Below are 22,436 nucleotides of genomic sequence, written 5' to 3' on the forward strand. Positions count from 1 at the left end.
AGGTAGCCTTGGTTAACACGGCCACAGTGTGATCTACCTGTGGAGGCACACACCATCGTGAGCCGGCGCAAAAGGATAAAGCAATTTGAACCGACTAGGTACCAGGAATGGACGTTTTAACGTGTGCCACATTTCATTAACAGTGTAATGAAATTCAGCTGGGCAGGGAAAAACCTGCACAGATTTGCGGGTCCTGTGCATCCCAAACGAGGACACAACGCCCGGAGGACAGGGCTCATCCTCTAAATGTAAGGTTTCTTTAACAGAAACAATTAACTCATCCGTGGTCGCCCGTTCTTTAGGTGACCCTGGGGAGGATGTATCAACACCCTCCATTTCAGCCTCCCCCTCAGACCCCGGGGGGTCTAAGGATGAGCGGGACCCTGAAAAGGGCACGCTCGCAGCAGCAGTAGCCATATCCCCATCTGAATCAGAAGAGAGAGACAACCTGGGCCTCTTTCTCGCAGCCCGTTCAGACATCAGCATTTCCATATTTGCCACCAAAGTCGCTGCTACAGCAGCCAGATCAGGTCGCAGCAGGGCCACAGGAGAACTGGGGCCCCCCACTAAAGCTGGAGGAGACTGTCCCCTTTAAGAGCGATGCGGTGTGCGCAGCCCACCGCTACTGTTACAGCTATGAAAAAACCCCCAAAGGAGAAAAGAAACTGAGCCAGAAGCAATATACAGAGGGAGATTGAGAGAGACAACCTGCAGAGCCCGCAGAGCGTTGCTACCAGTGTCCTTGCTGCTGATGGAAAAAGGAAGTGCTGCTGGAGAGGGCTAGACTATAAGCCAGACCCCGGGAAAATGGCTGCCCCATAGGGATGCATTGGAGGCTACGCCAAAATGGCCGCCCGCATGCGGCCGGACCGATCCTTCCACCGCCCACAAAATGGCAGCGGATGGCGCCAAAAAGACATGTACAATCGCCCCAGAGGAGCTATACATGTGTGCCAACAGTAAAGATGGCGGACCGCGCAAATCTTTCCCCGCTGCGGTCGCTGCACAAGCACAAAACGTCTGCACCCCTAACATGCACCTAAGGTGACACAGGGACAGGGACCCCCCGGCAAACATACAGATCTGCACAAGCGAACCCCGCAGGGATCGCACAGGGAGTCACACAGGCACAGACATGGGGACACACAGCAACACAGACTGCCCCCCCAGACAGAGGCCCCACACAGAAAAGTACTTACCTGTACCAGATGGCGTGGGGGAGCCTCTATGCACAGAAAACCTCTGTCCTCATCTGACAGGGAGTGCCGTGAGCCAGGGACATGACGCTGCAGCACCGCAGACGAGTCCTGTGAGGTAGCCACCTCACGGCTGCATCCCTGCAGCGAACAGGGATGGGTCGTTTGTAATGCCAGGGCGAACCATAGCTGAACGCTCGATGGCGGGCTGGGGGTCCATCTGACCCTCTGTGCCTTGGAGAACCAGGGCGGTCAGTCCGAATCCCAGCACCGCATGATCCATCTTCATCCGAAGAGAAGACTAACACTAGACTGACAAAATAAACAGCTAGTAAAGTGAGAGAAAAAACTGACATTTTCAAAGAAAATCAAATAAAAGATTAGGAAGGCTGAGACTGAAGCCTCAGCACAAGGTAAGCCTGACTATTCCGGACGCTAGGCAGATTAAAACTGAGTTGGGAGTGGTGATGCAGGGGGGTATTGACCGGATGGGACAGCCCCCATGGGTGTGTATATGCTAATGCCTTTTGTCTTTGGACTAAGTTTATATGCCTAGCTATTCCTACGGATAGGAAGACAATACCCAACAGTGATGACTTAGAGGAGGCGGCGACTGTCGGAGGACGTAAGAGAAATCCCATTTTCTCTTTCGTTTAATAACGGACACAGCATCTTTATGACCGTAGGGACGTCCCAAAGCAGTGTCAAACATGAGGGGTGGGAACAGCAGAACAAACTTCCCCAAGGCTAAACATAGCCAACCAGGTAACATGGAGCTCAACTGAGAACAACTGGAGCTTACCTGAAAAAAACACCCTCAAAAGAGGAAAAGTCCTCTAAACAGCAGCCTGCAAAACTTGCAGCCAAAAGAAGCATCCACAGATGCCAAGGCATCCACTTTATAAAACTTTGTGAATGTGTGTACAGAAGACCAAGTGGCCGCCTTGCAAACTTGCATCACTGACATCTGATGACGGAAGGCCCAGGAGGCACGAAGCGCCTGAGTAGAGTGCGCCCTGACAGGGAAAGGAGCAACCTGACCCTTAATAGAATAAGCCTGAACCACAGTCTCTGATCCATCTGGAAATGGTCGTGGCAGAAGCAGCCAGCCCCTTGCAAGGTCCATCCATGAGGACAAAAAGTGAGTCTGACTTCCTAAACCACTTTGTAGCTGCCAGGTACACCCTGATAGCCCAAACCACATCCAGGGATTGCAAGGCAACTTCCTTAGGATGCTTAGGCTTAGGACACAGGGAGGGCAATACAATGTCCTCGCTCAGATGAAATTCGGAGACAACCTTTGGAAGGAATGATGGACATGGGCCAAGAACCACCTTATCCCTGTGAACCACTAGATAAGATGAAAGACAAGACAGCGCCGCCAGCCTAGACACCCTGAATGCAGAAGTAATACCGTAGCCACCAAAAAGGCCACCTTGGTCCGATGCCTGTCGATGTGGGACAAAACCCACCTTATCCAGATGGATATAAAGGGAGAGAAAGGAGTTAAATTTGTTGGCTAATATTTTAGTCATTATTTCCAGGCCGGTTTTGACGAGAGATATGGGTCTATAATTCGCACAATCGCCTGGGTCTCTGCCAGGCTTGGGTATTACATGTATAAAGGCCATGTTGTCATGAGAAGGAATGTTTCCAAGGGCCCAGAAAAACTGTCTGAACTCAGCACTTTGGAGGGGTTAATAGTTTGATCGCTGCCTGAACTTCTGCTTCGGTGAATTCATTTTCCATCCGATCCCTATTGATCTTTCTTAACCCCTTCACGCCTAAGGGTAAAACAAATCCTAATGCCTAAGCCCAGTTTTGCAACTTTGACATATGTTAGTAAAACCATACATATCATCACAACTGATTTGTGCATCAAGGTGGATTATACTTTTTTTTTTTTTTTCCAGGACAAATTGGGCTTTCATTTGGTGGTTAATGGTATGGGATATCTCCTGATTTTATATATATATATATATATATATATATATATATTTTTTTTTTTTTAAATTTAGCTGTATATATATAACTTGCTACTACCATAACCTACCACCAAAGAACAACCGAAAATAAATTTTCCTGCTCCTGATGATCGCAGCAATACCACATATGCGTATGTTAGTTGTTGTTTGTACCTGTAGTATAGCCCAAAAACAATAGTGCGCATTTTGCTTTTTTTTTTCTTTGTTATTTTTTTTATCCTACCTTAAAAGCACTGACGCTGATACGAATTAAAGAAAAAAAAATCCTGCCAAAAAATACTGACCCTGATCTTAACCCAAACACTAACCCTGGCACTTAGCTAGATCAGACTGTGATCTAGGTTTTTTTTTTAATTATTATTTTTTTTTCCTAGGCAACATTTTTTTTTTTCTCTCTCTGCAAGGAAAGACAGAGATACAATATATCTCTCTTGTCCTTTTACAGAGACAGAAAACATGGGGGCAGGCTATCCAGTGACTGATTGGCTATCACAGCAATCAGGTGACCCGGAATCGGATGCTCCGAATCCTGATTGTTAAACTGTGCATCATTATCCCAGCACAAAGGGAGATACACAAATGTGTGGTCCCAAGGAAAACAATCCCAGTCCAGTGGGGTCACATATTTGTGTTACATATGCGCCAAGGGGTTAGGCTTGGATAAGGCAAGATCTCGAATGAAGGCTTTGCCCTTTTCCCATTTAAAAGTTCTTGGGGAAGCATAAATGTAAGTTCTGAAAGAAACATGAAAATTCTCGGACTATCAATTGTGGATTCTGTGTAGTTTGACCTGTACAGAGGTGGAGTTTGGGAGGGCAGGATAAAAGGCTCTAGGGGTAAGTTTTCTAGCTAAAAGGGTGCTTGGTTTGACTCCTAGTGTATAGTATTAGTGCCTGGCCCATCTGAGGTACTTATCCACCTTTGTTGTGAGGCTTAGGTTTAAAGCTGTCCTAGCAGTATCAATTGGCTGTCTAAAATCCCAGACAATGTCAGTTTGTCCTGCATTTGTTGGACTTCTGCATGGCACACAACTACTTCTGGTTTGGTGATAAATATTACCTGCAGAGTAGGGGTGTTACCATGGGAGCCAAGTTTGCACCCAGTAAAGCAAATTTGTTCATAGCCAAATGGGAGGAAGACATCATCTATGGGCGGCCTAGGCTGCAGTTGCGATTTTGGAGGAGGTACATAGATGACGTCCTCCTCCTTTGGGATGGTAGTGCCGAATCACTTGCTGAATTAATTGCTGAGTTGAATGCCAGTGACGGGTATTATCTTGCAGCATGAGTTCAGGCAAGATGAGATACATTACTTGGATTTACGAATCAAAGTAAAAGCAGGAAATATAATTACCACTACGTTTTTCAAGGAGACCAGTAGAAATGGTTTTATAGATACGGGCAGTTGCCATAATTCAGCCTGCTCAAATCTGTACCTAGAAGCCAGTTCTTGCGCCTTAGGCGAAATTGTACGGAATGAGGACTTTGTGAAGGAATCCGGAGTCCTCACATTCAAATTTCTGAAAAAGGATATGGTCCTGTAAAGGTGCAACAGGCTTTTACTTATGTTGGGAGTCAAAGTCGAGAGGAGCCAGGAGGAACGCTTTGACTCAGGCCGAGACCTGGTCGTTTGTGACCTCGTGACGTGTTTAACTTGCTGGCCAGCCACCGTCCGGTGGGGCTATGTCACGGCCGACCTAGCGCGGAGCTTGCTGGCCAGACTGGGGTGATCACTGGATCTAGATTCTCTAGCCCGTCGCCCAGTCTGGTAGTTGATTTCAGATCTCACAGGAAAAAAACAGGAGAAACATTTCTATCTAAAAAGAAAAAATTGCCAGGACCAGAGAACCCTTTAAGGAACTAAGTCCTTACTCCTGACTAGGCAGAAAAAAACTGAGTATCTATAGCAGAGAGAGGGAGTATACCCCTTGGGACTGCCCATAGGCATAGCCAGACTTTTTTCTGCCTATTTCCTACTCCTGTAGGGGGCAGTATACCCCAAAATTTAAAAAGATCAGGAGCTGTGTCCTTCAATTACCGAAGGTGAAAGTGTTTTTTTTCAGCGTACTACACCATTGTTTTTAAAAAATATCAAGGAATATTCACGCAGACAAGTTACTGAGAGGTTCACATTAAATAACATCAAATTACATTTATTCACAATATTGCTGATACATTTAACTTTAAGTACAAACTGACTCGAAGCTGAAAGGCATGTTGTTATCCAGTGCAAAGTAGTGATATAGAGTCCAAAATCTCCAATTCGGATTAACTGGATCAATAATAAAGTTGGATTTTAAAAGGTAAGCCTTCCACAGCTTCTTGCTAGGCTGGTTGAACTGGCATCGTAATAGTCAGCACCTGAAATACAGTCAAAAACAGTTTTTCAGTAGTCAGCTATATTACTTGGCACTTCATACAGTCCATCTTGAGAATTATGTATTAACAGCAGGTGTGTGCGGTTAATTCTATTTAACGAGTAAATTGACATAATAAAAATAACACTTGTCAATAGCAGATGTAATTGTGAAAAAGCAGAGAAGGTAAGATAACATCCTTATCTAGAGTTGAAAGCTTTATTGTATTTAAAGCATGAACCATCTGTTCTACTTAAAGCGGAGCTCCACCCAAAAGGGGAAGCTCCGCTTGTTCGCACCCCCTCCACTGTTATATCTGGCACTTTTTGGGGGAGAGCAGGTGCCTGGTTTCCGCTCCCACTTCCTGGTAAAAAGAGGAGGAGGATTAAAGAGGATAGTATAGGGGTGTGAAGTGTCCACCCAAAACTAATATATTAGTATTTAATAGAAATGAAGAGTAGACCATCTTAAAACTTCCTGATCTCTCAGGTACATAAGTGTTATATACCAGAAAAATAAACACCATGTCTTACATCTGCATTACCAGGGATAGTATTAAAGGGGTTGTAAATTCAGAAGGTTATTTTATCTCAATGCATAGAATGCATTAAGTTAAAAAAAAAACTTCTGTGTGCAGCAGCCCCCCTAATCTGAGCCCCACTCTATCCAGCGATGTCCACGACTGTCTCAGCTGTCCAGGACCCCCCCCCCCGCCTCATTGGCTAAGACACAGCAGCGGGAGCCAATGTCAGCCAATCAGGAGAGAGGGGGTGGGGCCGAGCCACAGCTCTGTGTCTGAATGGATACACAGAGCTGTGCCTTAGCTCGGGTGCCCCCATAGCAAGCTTCTTGCTGTGGGGGCACTCAAAGAGAGGGAGGGGCCAGGAGAGCCGAGGGACTCAAGAAGAGGAGGATCCAGGCTGCTCTGTGGAAAATCAACTGCACAGAGCTGGTAACAAGCAACGTTGTGAACTTCTGAGGGGCTGTGGCCTGCCCGAAGGGCAGTATTACAAAATGCAAATAGCGACTTTCTACTGCAAATCGCAGAAACCTTTGATGAGCCTGGAAAAAACTGGCACATGAAGATATTAGTCACTGATGACTATAGACACCCAAAATTTACCTCGTGCAGAGAGGCCATCACTGATCAGGCCAACCCTATCTGAACAGAAGGACGTTTAGAAATTTGTATAGTGCCTTGAGATCGAACATAGACCTCGAGTGTTTACAATAATGAGCCCCTAACTTCTGCTCCAAGAGTCAATGGAAGGCAAAAGGCTGATGACTCTGTAGCAGACCCAGAAGGTCTCAAGAAGCATACTTAACCTACCAGGTTTCTGTTGTCTAAAGACAGAGCGAACCACCTCAGAGACTGCCCTAAGATCCTCTGGCCCAAAATACTTTCAAAATACAGCAGCCTCAGATGCATCCCTCACTCTGCAGGGGAAAAGCTGGTATTTCTGGGCAGTCTCCAATCAAAGTACTAACCAGGCCTGATCCTGCTTAGGCTCCGAGATCAGGCATGTACAGGGTGATGCGGATGCAGTCCATTGTAGTTTCGCTAAACTCGCCTACTGACTTGCTAATACGTCAAGAATCACTGCAATGCCAAACACCACAGTAGCTAAGATACACCCAATGCAACTGGTCCATCGGGAGAGGTGAACACCGCCAGATCACTGGACCTAAAGGGTGGTGCACCTGTCTCCCCATTCTGGAGCCATTTAACTCATATTACAGGTAAATAATGTAGCAGGTATATTAGCCAAAACCTAAACCGCACTCCACCAAGGATGCAGGCCCAAAACCATGTTGGTCTACCACTATGCAACCACGTAGGTAAGTAAGTACGCAGATAAACAGGTATCCAGGTATGATGTTATTTAGGTATTCAAGTATGTATTTTTGCTATTCATGCACTTATGCAGTTCAATGCAAATACGCATGCATGTATGCAGTCTAATGCCAACACACACGTACGCAGTTCTATGCCAAAATGCATGTATGCAGTTCAATGCCAATACGCATGTATGTATGTATGCAGTTTGAATGCAAACAAGCATGTATGCAGTTTAATGCAAACACGCATAAATGCAGTTCAATGTAAATACGCATGTATGCAGTTCAATGCAAACACGCATAAATGCAGTTCAATGTATTTATACAGGTATGCATGCCATAATGTCATATTATGCTGCACCTGCCCTTGGCCCCATACTCGTTTTTAAGGACTAGCCAACACATCCTAAATGCAGCCCTATGCCGCTCCAGCGCAGCCTAAATGTAAGCTCTTGCTGATCTACTTTGGAGACACAACTCCCTACAGTGCAATATTACCTATGCAGGGGTGTATCGACAAACAGTTGTACAAGCCCCCCCCCCCATTAGTATTAGTAGGGATGGGCCGAACAACCCCCTGTTCGGTTCGCACCAGAGCTTTCAAACATCACGAAAGTTCAGAACCGAATAACGAACCCCAATGAAGTCTATTGGACCCGAACTGGAGAAATCAAAAGTGCCCATTTTTGAAGGCTTATATGCAAGTAATTTGGCATGCAGTGGCTATGGGGGTCTGGGTACTGCCCTGTGGGACATGTATCAAGGAAGGAAAAAAACATTTTGAAAAACTGGATTTTTGTCTTACTGTGTCTTTCTCTGATGTTCACTGACGGACACAGCTCCATATCTTCTTGACTCTTGGGTTTATGCTGCCCCCTACAGGAGTAGGACACTAGGGAAAAAAGTTTGACTACGCCTATAGGACAGTCCCTGGGGGTATACTCCCACTTCCTGCTATAGCTCGTCAGTTTTGTAACAATTTTGTCAGAAGAACATAAAACCCAACTCAATAGAGGGGCGGGTACTGTGTCCGTCAGTGAACATCAGAGAAAAGGATTTTACGGTAAGACAAAAGTCCAGTTTTCTTTTTCGTTCACTGACAGACACAGCTCCATATCCTCTTGACTCTTGGGACGTCCCAAAGCAGTGTCAATATGAGGGGTGGGAAGAACACAGCAAGGATCAAACTTCCCAAAGGCTAAACGTAACCAACCAGGTAAAAACAGGAGCTCAACCAGGAAACAACTGGAGCTCACCTGACAAATACACACTCAAAGAGGACTAATCCTCTCCAACAGCGGCCTGCAAAACCTTGCGGCCAAAAGAAGCATCTGCAGATGCTAACACATCCACCTTATAGAATTTTGTGAAAGTGTGCACGGATGACCAGGTAGCCGCCTTGCAAACCTGCACAACCGAAGCCTGATGACGGAAGCCTCAAGAGGCACTAAGCACCCTCGTAGAATGCGTCTTAACAAGGAAAGGAGGATCCTGACCCTTAATGGAGGAGGCCTGCACCACTGCCTGCCTGATCCTTCTGAAAAAGGTTGCAGCAGATGCAGCCAGCCCCTTACAGGGACCATCCGTAAGGACAAATAGAGAATCTGATTTTTGTAATTACTCAGTCGCCGCCAGGTACATCCTGATTGCCCGAACCACATCAAAAGAATGTAAGGCAATCTCTTTAGGATGCTTTGGCTTAGGACACAAGGAAGGCAATATAATGTCTTAATTTAAATGGAAATTAGAGACGACCTTAGGCAGGAACGACTGGCAGGGACGAAGCACCACTTTGTCTCTGTGAACAACCAGGTAAGGTGAACGACAAAAGACAGTGTAGCCAACTCCGACACCCTCCATGCAAAAGTAATAGCCACCAAAAAGGCTAACTTCTGTGACAGAGTAAGCAGAGCAACCTCACAAATATTTTTAAAAGGCGGTTTCCGAACAACCGACAGCACCATATTGAGGTCCCATGGAGCTAACAGAGACCTTACTAGGGGAGCCAGGTGGTGAACCCTCTGAAAAAAGGTGTGAACCAAGGAATTCATGGCGAACGTGTACTGAAAGAAAATTACCAAGGCCGACATCTGGCCTTTAATGGTACCCAAGGCCAAGTGCTGATCTATGCCTCTTGTGAGAAACTCCAAGACACGAGACACCGAAAAAGAAGGGGGAGACCCCCCCCGAGACTTACACCAAGTGATGTATGCCCCCCAGACTCAATGATAGATCTTCCTAGAAGTAGATTTCCTAGCTTTTAACAGCGTAGGAATCACCGATTCAGACACCCCTCTCTCCTTCAGCACCTGGCTTTCAATAGCCACGCCGTAAAAGTCAGCGACTGTAAAGCAGGATGGAAGATCGGCCCTTGAGCTAACAGATCTTCTCTGAGAGGGAGTCTCCAGGAGACATCAGCGACCAACCTGCGTACCAGGACCTGCAAGGGCAGTCCGGAGCCAATAGGATGACCGGAATATCCCTTTTGCCTCGATTCTTCGCAGGAGTCTTGGCAGAAGAGTTAGCGGAGGAAATACATACATCAGACGATACTGACCCCAAGGTGCCACCAGAGCATCTGTAGCGTTGGCCAGAGGATCCCAAGACCTTGCTATGAACCTCTGCACCTTCCTGTTGAGACGAGAGGCCAACAGGTCCACATCAGGAGTCCCCCAACGGAGACACAGTTGATGAAACACTTCCTGGTGGGGAGACCATTCTCCCTGATCCAACGTCTGCCGACTGAGGTAGTCCGCCTGCCAATTCCCCCCCCCCCCCTGGAATATGCACAGCAGAGATGGTCAGAATGAACCAATACGCATGTATGTATGTATGCAGTTTGAATGCAAACAAGCATGTATGCAGTTCAATGCAAACACGCATAAATGCAGTTCAATGTAAATACGCATAAATGCAGTTCAATGTATTTATACAGGTATGCATGCCATAATGTCATATTATGCTGCACCTGCCCTTGGCCCCATACTCGTTTTTAAGGACTAGCCAACACATCCTAAATGCAGCCCTATGCCGCTCCAGCGCAGCCTAAATGTAAGCTCTTGCTGATCTACTTTGGAGACACAACTCCCTACAGTGCAATATTACCTATGCAGGGGTGTATCGACAAACAGTTGTACAAGCCCCCCCCCCCATTAGTATTAGTAGGGATGGGCCGAACAACCCCCTGTTCGGTTCGCACCAGAGCTTTCAAACATCACGAAAGTTCAGAACCGAATAACGAACCCCAATAAAGTCTATTGGACCCGAACTGGAGAAATCAAAAGTGCCCATTTTTGAAGACTTATATGCAAGTAATTTGGCATGCAGTGGCTATGGGGGTCTGGGTACTGCCCTGTGGGACATGTATCAAGGAAGGAAAAAAACATTTTGAAAAACTGGATTTTTGTCTTACTGTGTCTTTCTCTGATGTTCACTGACGGACACAGCTCCATATCTTCTTGACTTTTGGGTTTATGCTGCCCCCTACAGGAGTAGGACACTAGGGAAAAAAGTTTGACTACGCCTATAGGACAGTCCCTGGGGGTATACTCCCACTTCCTGCTATAGCTCGTCAGTTTTGTAACAATTTTGTCAGAAGAACATAAAACTCAACTCAATAGAGGGGCGGGTACTGTGTCCGTCAGTGAACATCAGAGAAAAGGATTTTACGGTAAGACAAAAGTCCAGTTTTCTTTTTCGTTCACTGACAGACACAGCTCCATATCCTCTTGACTCTTGGGACGTCCCAAAGCAGTGTCAATATGAGGGGTGGGAAGAACACAGCAAGGATCAAACTTCCCAAAGGCTAAACGTAACCAACCAGGTAAAAACAGGAGCTCAACCAGGAAACAACTGGAGCTCACCTGACAAATACACACTCAAAGAGGACTAATCCTCTCCAACAGCGGCCTGCAAAACCTTGCGACCAAAAGAAGCATCTGCAGATGCTAACACATCCACCTTATAGAATTTTGTGAAAGTGTGCACGGATGACCAGGTAGCCGCCTTGCAAACCTGCACAACCGAAGCCTGATGACGGAAGCCTCAAGAGGCACTAAGCACCCTCGTAGAATGCGTCTTAACAAGGAAAGGAGGATCCTGACCTTTAATGGAGGAGGCCTGCACCACTGCCTGCCTGATCCTTCTGAAAAAGGTTGCAGCAGATGCAGCCAGCCCCTTACAGGGACCATCCGTAAGGACAAATAGAGAATCTGATTTTTGTAATTACTCAGTCGCCGCCAGGTACATCCTGATTGCCCGAACCACATCAAAAGAATGTAAGGCAATCTCTTTAGGATGCTTTGGCTTAGGACACAAGGAAGGCAATATAATGTCTTAATTTAAATGGAAATTAGAGACGACCTTAGGCAGGAACGACTGGCAGGGATGAAGCACCACTTTGTCTCTGTGAACAACCAGGTAAGGTGAACGACAAAAGACAGTGTAGCCAACTCCGACACCCTCCATGCAAAAGTAATAGCCACCAAAAAGGCTAACTTCTGTGACAGAGTAAGCAGAGCAACCTCACAAATATTTTTAAAAGGCGGTTTCCGAACAACCGACAGCACCATATTGAGGTCCCATGGAGCTAACAGAGACCTTACTAGGGGAGCCAGGTGGTGAACCCTCTGAAAAAAGGTGTGAACCAAGGAATTCATGGCGAACGTGTACTGAAAGAAAATTACCAAGGCCGACATCTGGCCTTTAATGGTACCCAAGGCCAAGTGCTGATCTATGCCTCTTGTGAGAAACTCCAAGACACGAGACACCGAAAAAGAAGGGGGAGACCCCCCCCCGAGACTTACACCAAGTGATGTATGCCCCCCAGACTCAATGATAGATCTTCCTAGAAGTAGATTTCCTAGCTTTTAACAGCGTAGGAATCACCGATTCAGACACCCCTCTCTCCTTCAGCACCTGGCTTTCAATAGCCACGCCGTAAAAGTCAGCGACTGTAAAGCAGGATGGAAGATCGGCCCTTGAGCTAACAGATCTTCTCTGAGAGGGAGTCTCCAGGAGACATCAGCGACCAACCTGCGTACCAGGACCTGCAAGGGCAGTCCGGAGCCAATAGGATGACCGGAATATCCCTTTTGCCTCGATTCTTCGCAGGAGTCTTGGCAGAAGAGTTAGCGGAGGAAATACATACATCAGACGATACTGACCCCAAGGTGCCACCAGAGCATCTGTAGCGTTGGCCAGAGGATCCCAAGACCTTGCTATGAACCTCTGCACCTTCCTGTTGAGACGAGAGGCCAACAGGTCCACATCAGGAGTCCCCCAACGGAGACACAGTTGATGAAACACTTCCTGGTGGGGAGACCATTCTCCCTGATCCAACGTCTGCCGACTGAGGTAGTCCGCCTGCCAATTCCCCCCCCCCCCCTGGAATATGCACAGCAGAGATGGTCAGAATGAACCATTCTGCCCACCTTAGAATGCCAGCTACTACTCGGGCCGCTATGGCACTTCTGGTGCCCCCTTGATGATTTACATATGCCTGGGCCGTGGCATTGTCCAATTTGATCCTTACCGGGCACCCCTGCAGGCGATCCGTCCATTGGGTTAGGCAGAGCATGATCGTCCGAATTTCCAGGATATTGAACCGCAGTCTGGACTCCTTCAGAGTTCAAACACCCTGAGCACATTCCGTACCCAAGACGCCTCCCCACCTGGAAAGGCTGGCATTTGTGGTGACCACTGTCTAGTACAGGGGGCGAAAGGATTTTCCCTGTCGAAGCGCCGGAGGGCGGAGCCACCATATCAGGGATCCCCTTGTACCCCGGTTCAACAGGATAGATTGTCTAGAGACTGTGGGTTCTTGCTCCATTTCGCCAGAATCTTCTTTTGTAGGGATCTGGTATGGAACTGAGCAAACGAAACCGGCTCAAAGGTGGAAACCATCTGTCCCAGCACTTGCATGCAAGTCCTGAGAGATGACCGCCGGTTGGACAACAGAAGCCGTATCGCATTCTGCAGCTTCTGGAGTTTCACCTCCATTAGAAACTCCGGAGTTGAGGCCGTGTCCAGGGTCAGCCCCAGATAGGGGGCCTCCAGCAAAGTTTGCACCAAAGTGTCCAGACTGTCTTTTAAGGCATTCAGAGACTCTGCATGCAGAAGGAGGTCGTCCAAGTACCCAAGTACCGCAATCCCCTTCTGCCTTAACAATGGTAACACCAGGGCCTAAACTTTTGTAAACCCTCGAGGAGCCGAGGTGAGACCAAATGGTAATGCCACGAATTGATAGTGCTCCTCGCCCACGGCAAAGTGAAGGAAATGCTGATGCCTGACACATATTGGGATATAAAGGTAAGCGTCCTTGATATCGATAGAGGCCAGAAAATCCCCTTGATGAAGGGATTACCCCACTGTGCGATTGGACTTCATTTGAAGTTTCTGAACTCGCACAAAGCAGTTCAAGGCCTGGAGGTCCAGGATTGAACGGACCTTGCCTTTCTTCCTGGGAACAGTAAATGGATATAAATAAAACCCCTGAAAGCATTCCGATTCTGGAACCGGTACAATGACCCCCTGTGGAAGCAGGTCCTGTACCGCCCCCAGAAGGCCTCGCAGGCGATCTGGGGACAAATGCAGGTTGGAAGTGAAGAACCTTGCCAGAGGCAAGGACCGAAACTCCATCTTGTAACCAGACCAAACCAACTTGTTGACCTATTCGTCTTGAATCAATGAGGTCCATGGATCCGGAAAGAAGCAAAGATGTTCCCCCACCCCAGATACGGCAGAAGTGGGCATGTCTGCAATCCCAGAGGAACCCGCACTCAACTTACCAGGCCAGGGCCTCTTGGAACCCGCTGCTGGGTTATGGGCAGATTTTGATCCCTGGTCCTTAGATCCCAAAGAACGAAAGGACTGCTTATGGCCCGAGAAGAAAGAGCCCCATTTGCGACGAGACTCTTTCCTCCTGGTAGTCTGTGGAAACAGAGTACTCTTACCTCCAGTAAAACCTTTAATGATCTCTTTCATAGAAGCTCTGAACAAGCGGTCTCCTACAAAGGGGAGATCCGTCAATACCTTCTTGGAAGCCTGGTGAGCAGACCAATATTTCAGCCATATCATGTGGCCGAGAGTCAACGCTGTCACGGAAACCCTGCAGGCTAAAGGGGCTGCAAAAAAGGGGGAGGGGTATGTCTGTATATTAAGAACAGTAAATATGAGGGATGATATTAATAATGGAGCTATGGACGAGGTAGAATCCCTATGGGTAGAACTTCAAAGGGAAGGCACTGTGGGGAAGGTAATATTGGGCGTATGCTATAGGCCCCCCAACCAGAGGAAGGAGGGGGAGGCGGACCTCCTTTTACAGATAGGATTGGCAGCAAGGATGGGAAATGTCATTATAATGGGGGACTTTAATTATCCAGATATAGACTGGGCAGAAGGAACCGCGCATTCAGCCAAGGCAGTTCCTAAATGTTTTGCAGGACAATTTCATGGGTCAGATGGTGAATGCACCGACAAGAAACAATGCGGTACTTGACCTACTGATCACCAACAATACAGACCTGCTTACGGATATAGAAATACGGGGCAACTTAGGAAACAGTGACCATAGGTCAATTCGTTTCAGTATTAATCATAGTAATAGGAAACATAAGGGTAATATAAGAACAATGAATTTCAAAAGAGCCAATTTCCCAAAACTGCGCTCGCTGCTAGAAAATATCAAATGGGATAGAACCCTGGGTATAAAGAACACGGAGGAAAAATGGGAGTGCTTCAAGAGCATACTTAACAAAGGGATTGGCCAGTGCATTCCAAAGGGAAACAAATTTAAAAGAGCGAAACTAAACCCTGGGTGGCTAAACTCCAACATAAAAATGCATATTAGTGCTAAAGAAAAGGCCTTCAAAAAATACAAGACTGAGGGGTCATTGGCAGCATTCAAGCATTACAAAGAGTGTAATAAGAAATGTAAAGACGAAATCAAGGCGACTAAAATAGAACACGAGAGACATAGCAGAAGAGAGTAAAAAGAACCCCAAAAAATTCTTTAAGTATATAAACAGTAAGAAAGAGAGGCCAGAACACATTGGCCCCATAAAAGATGACAAAGTAAATATGGCCACAGAGGACAGAGAAAAGGCGGAAGTGTTAAATCAATTCTTCTCTTCAGTCTTCACAAAAGAATCGGGGGGCTACACTAACCCAGCTTGTAAGGCCAAACTAAATAACACACCTCAGAAAGTACCGCCATGGCTAACAGAAGATAGACTTAGAACTAAACTAGAAAAACTTAACATAAATAAATCACCGGGACCGGATGGCTTGCACACGAGGGTTCTTAAAGAGCTCAGCCAGGTGATTGCCAGACCATTATTCTTGATCTTTAAGGATAGTTTACAGACGGGTATGGTGCCAGCTGATTGGAAAAAAGCCAACGTGGTACCAATATTTAAAAAAGGGCAGAGATATATCCCGGGTAACTATAGGCCAGTCAGCCTAACATCAGTAGTCTGCAAGATTTTGGAGGGGATGTTAAGGGACCAAATACAAGACTTTAGTAATGAAAATTGTATTATTAGTAGTAATCAGCATGGATTCATGAAAAATCGTTCTTGCCAAACCAATCTATTAACCTTCTATGATGCAGTGAGCTGCCACCTAGATAAAGGTAAGCCTGTGGATGTGGTGTATCTGGACTTTGCAAAGGCCTTTGACACCGTTACTCACAAACGCTTACTGTTCAACTAAGGAAGGTAGGTATGGACCATGAGGTGAGTACCTGGATAGAGAACTGGTTCCAGGGGAGAGTGCAAAGGGTGGTGATTAATGGGGATAACTCGGATTAGGCGGGTGTTGAAAGTGGAGTCCCCCAGGGTTCTGTCCTGGGACCAATCCTGTTTAATTTATTCATAAATGATCTAGAGGAGGGGATATCTAGTACAATCTCAGTATTTGTGCATGATACTAAACTAAGCATGCCAATATCTTCTATGCAGGATGTGGAAACCTTACAAGCGGACCTGAACAAAATAATGGAGTGGGCAACTACATGGCAGATGAGGTTTAATGTTGAAAAATGTAAAGTAATGCACTTGGGTGCCTGAAACCAGAAAGCAAGCTACTCACTAGGGGGGGGGGGGGGGACCTCTGGGTGAGTTTAGGATGGAAAAGGACCTGGGGGTACTGGTAGACAACAGGCTTGGCAGTGGCATGCAATGCCAAGCCGCTGCAAGCAAAGCCAACTCCAAAAATAGAGATTATTCTCCCTCTCTACAAGACTCTGGTCCGGCCACATCTGGAGTATGCTGTCCAGTTCTGGGCACCGGTCCTCAGGGAGGATGTGCTGGAACTGGAAAGAGTCCAGAGAAGGGCAACAAAAATAATTAGGGGAATGGAGGACATCAGCTATGAGGAAAGACTACAAGCACTGGACTTATTCTCTCTCTCTCGAGAAGAGACGATTGAGGGGGGATATGATATCAATGTACAAATACTGTACTGGCGACCCTAGCATAAGGAACAAACTATTCAGAGAAAGGGAATACAATAAGACACGTGGAAACTCACTAAAACTAGAGGAAAGGCGGTTTAACCTTAAAATACGTAGGGGGTTCTTCACTGTAAGAGCAGTAAGGATGTGGAATTCTCTTCTACAAGCAGTGGTATCAGCAGGGAGCATGATAGTTTCAAAAAACTATTAGATGGGCACCTTAAAGACCACAATATAGAGGGGTATACAATGTACGGTTAACAGCAAACACACACATCATAGGTTAAACTGGATGGACGGATGTCTTTTTTTCAACCTCACTAACTATGTAACTATCCAGAGAGGCATCACAGATATACTGCAACCCCTGGACAAACTGGCCCACCAGCTTCGCCAAATCAGGAGGGGACTGTCTCCCTTCCAAATCCTGGTGTAGGAGCTTAGCCCATTCTGTTAGGGTTTGGGAAACCAAGGTTATGGAAAAAACAGGCCACAGAATAGAACCGGTCATGGTAAAAAAGATATCGGACCAGAGATTCAGCTCTCGTCAAAAGGGTCCTTAAAATGACAAGGAGTCCTCCAACGGGAGTAGGGTGGCTTTATTCAACCTGGAAACCTGAGAGTCCACTACAGGTGGCACTGTCAGTTTCATTACCAGGGACTCTTCAAAAGGATACCTTCTAGCAAAGCGTTTAGGGACCCCCAACAGTGCGCTTTAGGGAACCCCACTGACCTGCGACAATGTTGTCGTAATGTGTTGTTTGCCGCTTTGGAGGTTCTGCGGGTACCAAATTGTACCTGCGCAGCACCAATACAATAAGCGCATCCATCAGCGCCTTTTCATTCATGGCTGTAGCGGAAGAGGAATCATCCTCACTATCAGAGCACTCCGGGTGTGTGGACACAGACCCAGTAGAGTGACTCGCTTTCATGGCGGCCAAATCAAGCTCAGAGTCTGAGGAGGCAGGGAATGCAGGTGAAGGCGAAGGACGCTTTTTGCTCCTCCTATTTTGGAGGGCCATATCTATCTTGGACACTAGCAAATGCAGGACCCCCATCATTGCAGACAAAGCGGACTGTGACCCCGCAGCCTCTGAGAGGGGGTCAGGTGGTGGCAAATGCTCCAGGGACTCCATGGGTTAACATGGGACCGCCAGCAAAAAGTTTAAAAATTGTTGTAATAATACCAACCCACTGCTGCACCAGCAGCACTACAAGTCCAAGTGCACCAAAGCCGCTATAGCAGAAAGAGAGAACTATTTAACCCCCACAGGGACTCACCACCCCCTACTCAGATGCAGATTCAGAGTGTCAGGCTGCAGGCTATGCGGCGATTAGAAGAAGAGAAAGTTCAGTGAAATGCCACTAGAGGCCCACCGCCAATTCACCTCTCCATAGGCTTCAAGAACATGGCCGCCGATGATAGCAATGGAAAACTATAAGAAAATGTCCGCCAGACTACACAAACATGGCCACCGAGATATACAGCAGGCATCCACAAAAAAATTGCAGCTACACGCGGCTTCTGGGACCCTCAGAGGACCACCAGGTACCTGTGGACATTAAAAGGGGGACCTCTCTAGGGACCCGCACCCTGACCACCCCCAAAAAACCCACTTTGCGCAGCCAGCAGTGCGCCCCCCCCTGGCCCCCAGCACCCGCTTGACACCCCCACATATAAAAACCGGCATGGCCACCCCAGGGGAAAGGGGGGTGGTAGGCATGGGTGAATGGGGGGTGTCCACAGAGGGACCCCAACAGTGAAGGGGAGCGTAAAATGGGAGGGAAGTGCACTCGGGGGTCCGGCCAACACAGGGAGGGGCCCATGTCTACTCTGAAACCACTGGAGGGGAAGGGGGACACTACTCACCACACTTCGGGAATGGGCGGGCACCGCTCAAGGCAGATCACCGCACCATCCTGGAATGGGGGTGCTGCAGGCCAGATGCATGGTGCGGCTCAGGTCCGTGACCAGGGCTATGCATCCTCGTGAGGCGTTTGACTCGCCGACCAGCCCCCGTCCATTGAGGCTATGTCGAGGCCAACCCAGCGCGGAGCTAAAGTCAGGTCGCGCTCGCTGGCAGGATTGGGAAGACCGTAAGGATCTAGGATTTCCAGTCTGTCGCCAACTCTGGCAGTTAAATGTAGTTCTCACAGGAACCAAACGGATTGTAGTTCTCACAGGAACCGAAAATAATAAAAGAAAAAAACATTTCCGTTTAAAAGGGAAAAATGCTAGAACCAGAGATCCCAGCAAGGAACTAGGTCCTTACTCCTGACTAGACAAAAAAAACTGACGAGCTATAGCAGGAAGTGGGAGAATACCCCCTGGGACTGCCCTATAGGCGTAGTCAAACTTTTTTCACCTAGTGTCCTACTCCTCTAGGGGGCAGCATAAACCCGAGAGTCAAGAAGATATGGAGCTGTGTCCGTTAGTGAACGAAAGAAAAAAACGTCATTTTAAAATGAGCAATGAGTTATTGATGCTTAAAGTGAAAGCTTAAAAAGGAGCAATAACAATAAAAAATAGGATTTCTTTTACTTACCGTAAAATCCATTTGTCCGAGTTGATTGATGGACACAGCTCTCAATTTTTAGAACCATAAAGTTATATCGCCTCCTACAGGAGTAGGACACTAGGCAGAAAAAATACCTTGCTATGCCTATGAGCAGTCCTAGGTGGTATACATTTTCTTTTCTGCTATAGGATTTTAGTTTAGTTACAAGCAGCGTCAAAAGTATCAAAATGCCAGAGGGGTGTGCACTGTGTCTTGTCAATGAACTCAGAGAAATTGATTTTACAGTAAGTACAAAAATACTATTTTCTCTTTCGTTAATTGACAGAGACAGCTCTCCATATTCAGAACCATAGGGACATCCCCAAGCAGTGCCAAACATGAGGGGTGGGACAACAAAAAATGAAAAAAAAAAAAGCTAAACACAATAGCTAACCAGGCAAACAGGAGCTCAAGAAAAAACAACTGGAGCCCATCCTGAACAATACACCCCAAAAAGGGAACAGACACTCTAAACAGCAGCCAGCAAAACTATGCGGCCAAAGGAAGCATCCGCAGATGCCAACACATCTACTTCGTAGAATTTAGTGAAAGTGTGCACCGACGACCAAGTGGCCGCCTTGCAAACCTACACCACTGACACCTGATGACAGAAGGCCCAAGAAGCACTAAGTGCCCGAGTAGAATGGGCAGTTACAGAGAAAGAAGGAACCTGACCCTTGATAGAATAGGCCCCATCTGTCTGATCCATCTGGAAATGGTCGCAGAAGAAGCAGACAAGTCTTTTCTTGGCCCATCTGTGATCACAGTGAGTCTAACCTCTGAAAAGACACTGTGGCTGCCAGATACAACCAAATTGCCTGAACCACATCCAGGGCACGTAACGCAAATTCCTTAGGATGTTTGGGTCTGGCACACAGGTAAGGCAACACAATGTCTTCATTCAAATGGAAGTCAGAGACAACCTTAAAAAGGAACAACGGACGTGGGCGAAGAACCACCTTATCTTTGTGGACCACCAGATAGGGGGTACGACAAGATAACGTTGCCAGCTCTGACACCCTGCGAGCAGAGGTGATAGCCACCAAAAAAGCCACCTTCTGAAAGAGCTTATGTAGAGGAATCTCCCAATTATTTATAAAGGGAGGCTTCTGGAGAACTGAACGCACCAAGTTCAAATCCAACGGCGGTAGAGGAGACCGCACCGATGGAGTCAGATATCAAACCCCTTGAATAAAAGTACGCACCAAGGAGTGCGTGGCCAGGGGTCGCTGAAAGGTAACCGCCAAGGCCGACACCTGGCCCTTGATGGTACTCAAGGCCAATTTCTGCTCAAAACCTCGTTGAAGAAAGGTCAAAATCTGAGCCACTGAAAAAGAAAGAGAGTGAACATCGATCGTCTCACACAACAAAACGTACACTCTCCACGTACGGTGGTAAATATTCCTAGAAGTAGACTTCCTAGCCTTCATCAATGTCAGAATAGCTGACCCAGGAAAACCTCTATCCTTTGGCACCTGGCTTTAAACAGCCAGGCCGTCTAAGCCAGCAACTGTAAAGCAGGATGGAAGATCAGTTATTGGGACAGCACATCCTTCTCGAGAGGCAGTCTCCCAGGGACGTCAACGACCATCTCACCAGGTCGGCGTACAAAGACCAGAGAGGCCAGTCCGGGGCCACTAGAATGACCAGAATTCCTGCAGCCTTGATCCTGAGCAAAAGCCATAGCAGAACTTGAGAGGAGGTAAGGCGTAGATTAGACGTTACTGGCCCCATGGGGCCACCAGAGCGTCTGTGGCATCCCCCAGAGAATCCCGTGACCTTACCACAAACCTCGATACGTTTTTGTTGAGCCGAGTTGCCAAGAGATCCACCTTAGGAGTGCCCCACTGGAGAAATATCTGATGAAACTCATCCGGTTTAAAAGGGACCACTCCCCTTGGTCGAACACCTGCCGGCTAAGATAATCCACCTGCCAATTTTCCACTCCTGGAATGTGTACAGCGGAGAGTGCCGAAACAAAGCGCTCTGCTCACCTGAGGATGCCGGCTACTTCCAGGGCTGCCAACGCAGTCTTTGTTCCGCTCTGGTCATTGACATAAGCCACCGCCATGGCATTGTCCGACTGGATCCGAACCAGGAGTCCCCGGAGTTAATATGTCCAGTGATCCACGCACAGCCTGATTCCCCGAAGGCTCCTCCAGCGTCCAACAACCCGGAGCAGAGCTCAGTCCCAGGACCTCCCCACCCAGACAGACTGGCATCCATGGAGACCACTGTCCAATAAAGGGGAGAAGGGATTTGCCTTGTCGAAGAGACGTAGAACGAAGCCACCAGACCAGGGACCCCCTGGTTTACGGGCTCAGCCAAATCTGATTGTCCAGAAACCTCGAACACTTGTCCCATTTTACCATTTTTCCTACGCACGTAGGTCCCGAGCTGGGCCGACAGATGACGTCACAGGAAGTCGGCTGCAAGCTCAGAGGAATCTGTTGGCGCAGCTCGGGACCAGCGAGCAGAGGAGATGTCTGTCCACTGTGGTTCTGCGGCCGTTCGATCAGCAGGGATTCTGTCCTCCACACACCCCCCAGGCTGCGGATCCTCTCTACCCTCCATCTTGTGAGGTCTTCCGTCAGGCAGTTTCTACTCCATCAAGCCCTTCTCATCCATTTGAGACCTAGGAGACGTCCTCACCCAGCAACTCTGGCTCCCACCTCAGGTATTGCCATCTATCTGGGTGTGTATTTTTTTTGTCCACTGATGACCGGTGTTTATGCCAAGACTTCTACAATAAACTGAGATATTTTATCAGTGACTCTTGCACCCATTTTTACTTGTTTTGGGGAGCGCTAACTTTCCCATCTATTTGTTGTCATTGTGCTTCTCTCATTTGGGTCTGAGCATGGGACAGCTGCACCCCTGACATGAACTATGTGGCCATTTTTTACCCAGATGTAGTTGTTTATTCAATTTCATCAGACAGTCCTTTGGGTTATCTGACTTACCAGCTCACAGCGCCAGGATCTTTGTGTGTATTGGATGGAAAAAACCTCTCGGTCCACGGGGTACATTGGAAGAACAAAACTCTAT

The 22,436-nt window shown here is 47.4% G+C and overlaps 1 protein-coding gene across 2 annotated transcripts in view; it reads right to left on the reverse strand.

Annotated features, from left to right (window-relative positions):
* Positions 1-5,284: 5,284 nt before the first annotated feature.
* PIH1D1 (PIH1 domain containing 1) overlaps positions 5,285-22,436 on the reverse strand; it is an 83,387-nt gene continuing 66,235 nt past the window's right edge. For both annotated transcript variants that reach the window (XM_082273151.1, XM_082273150.1), the window contains one exon: positions 5,285-5,541. In XM_082273151.1, the coding sequence (XP_082129277.1) occupies positions 5,506-5,541 (36 nt within the window). In that variant the 3' untranslated portion in view covers positions 5,285-5,505. The remainder of the gene's footprint in view (positions 5,542-22,436) is intronic.

Source organism: Pelophylax lessonae, assembly GCF_965119305.1.
Source record: "Pelophylax lessonae genome assembly, chromosome: 12".
NCBI classification, from domain to species: domain Eukaryota; kingdom Metazoa; phylum Chordata; class Amphibia; order Anura; family Ranidae; genus Pelophylax; species Pelophylax lessonae.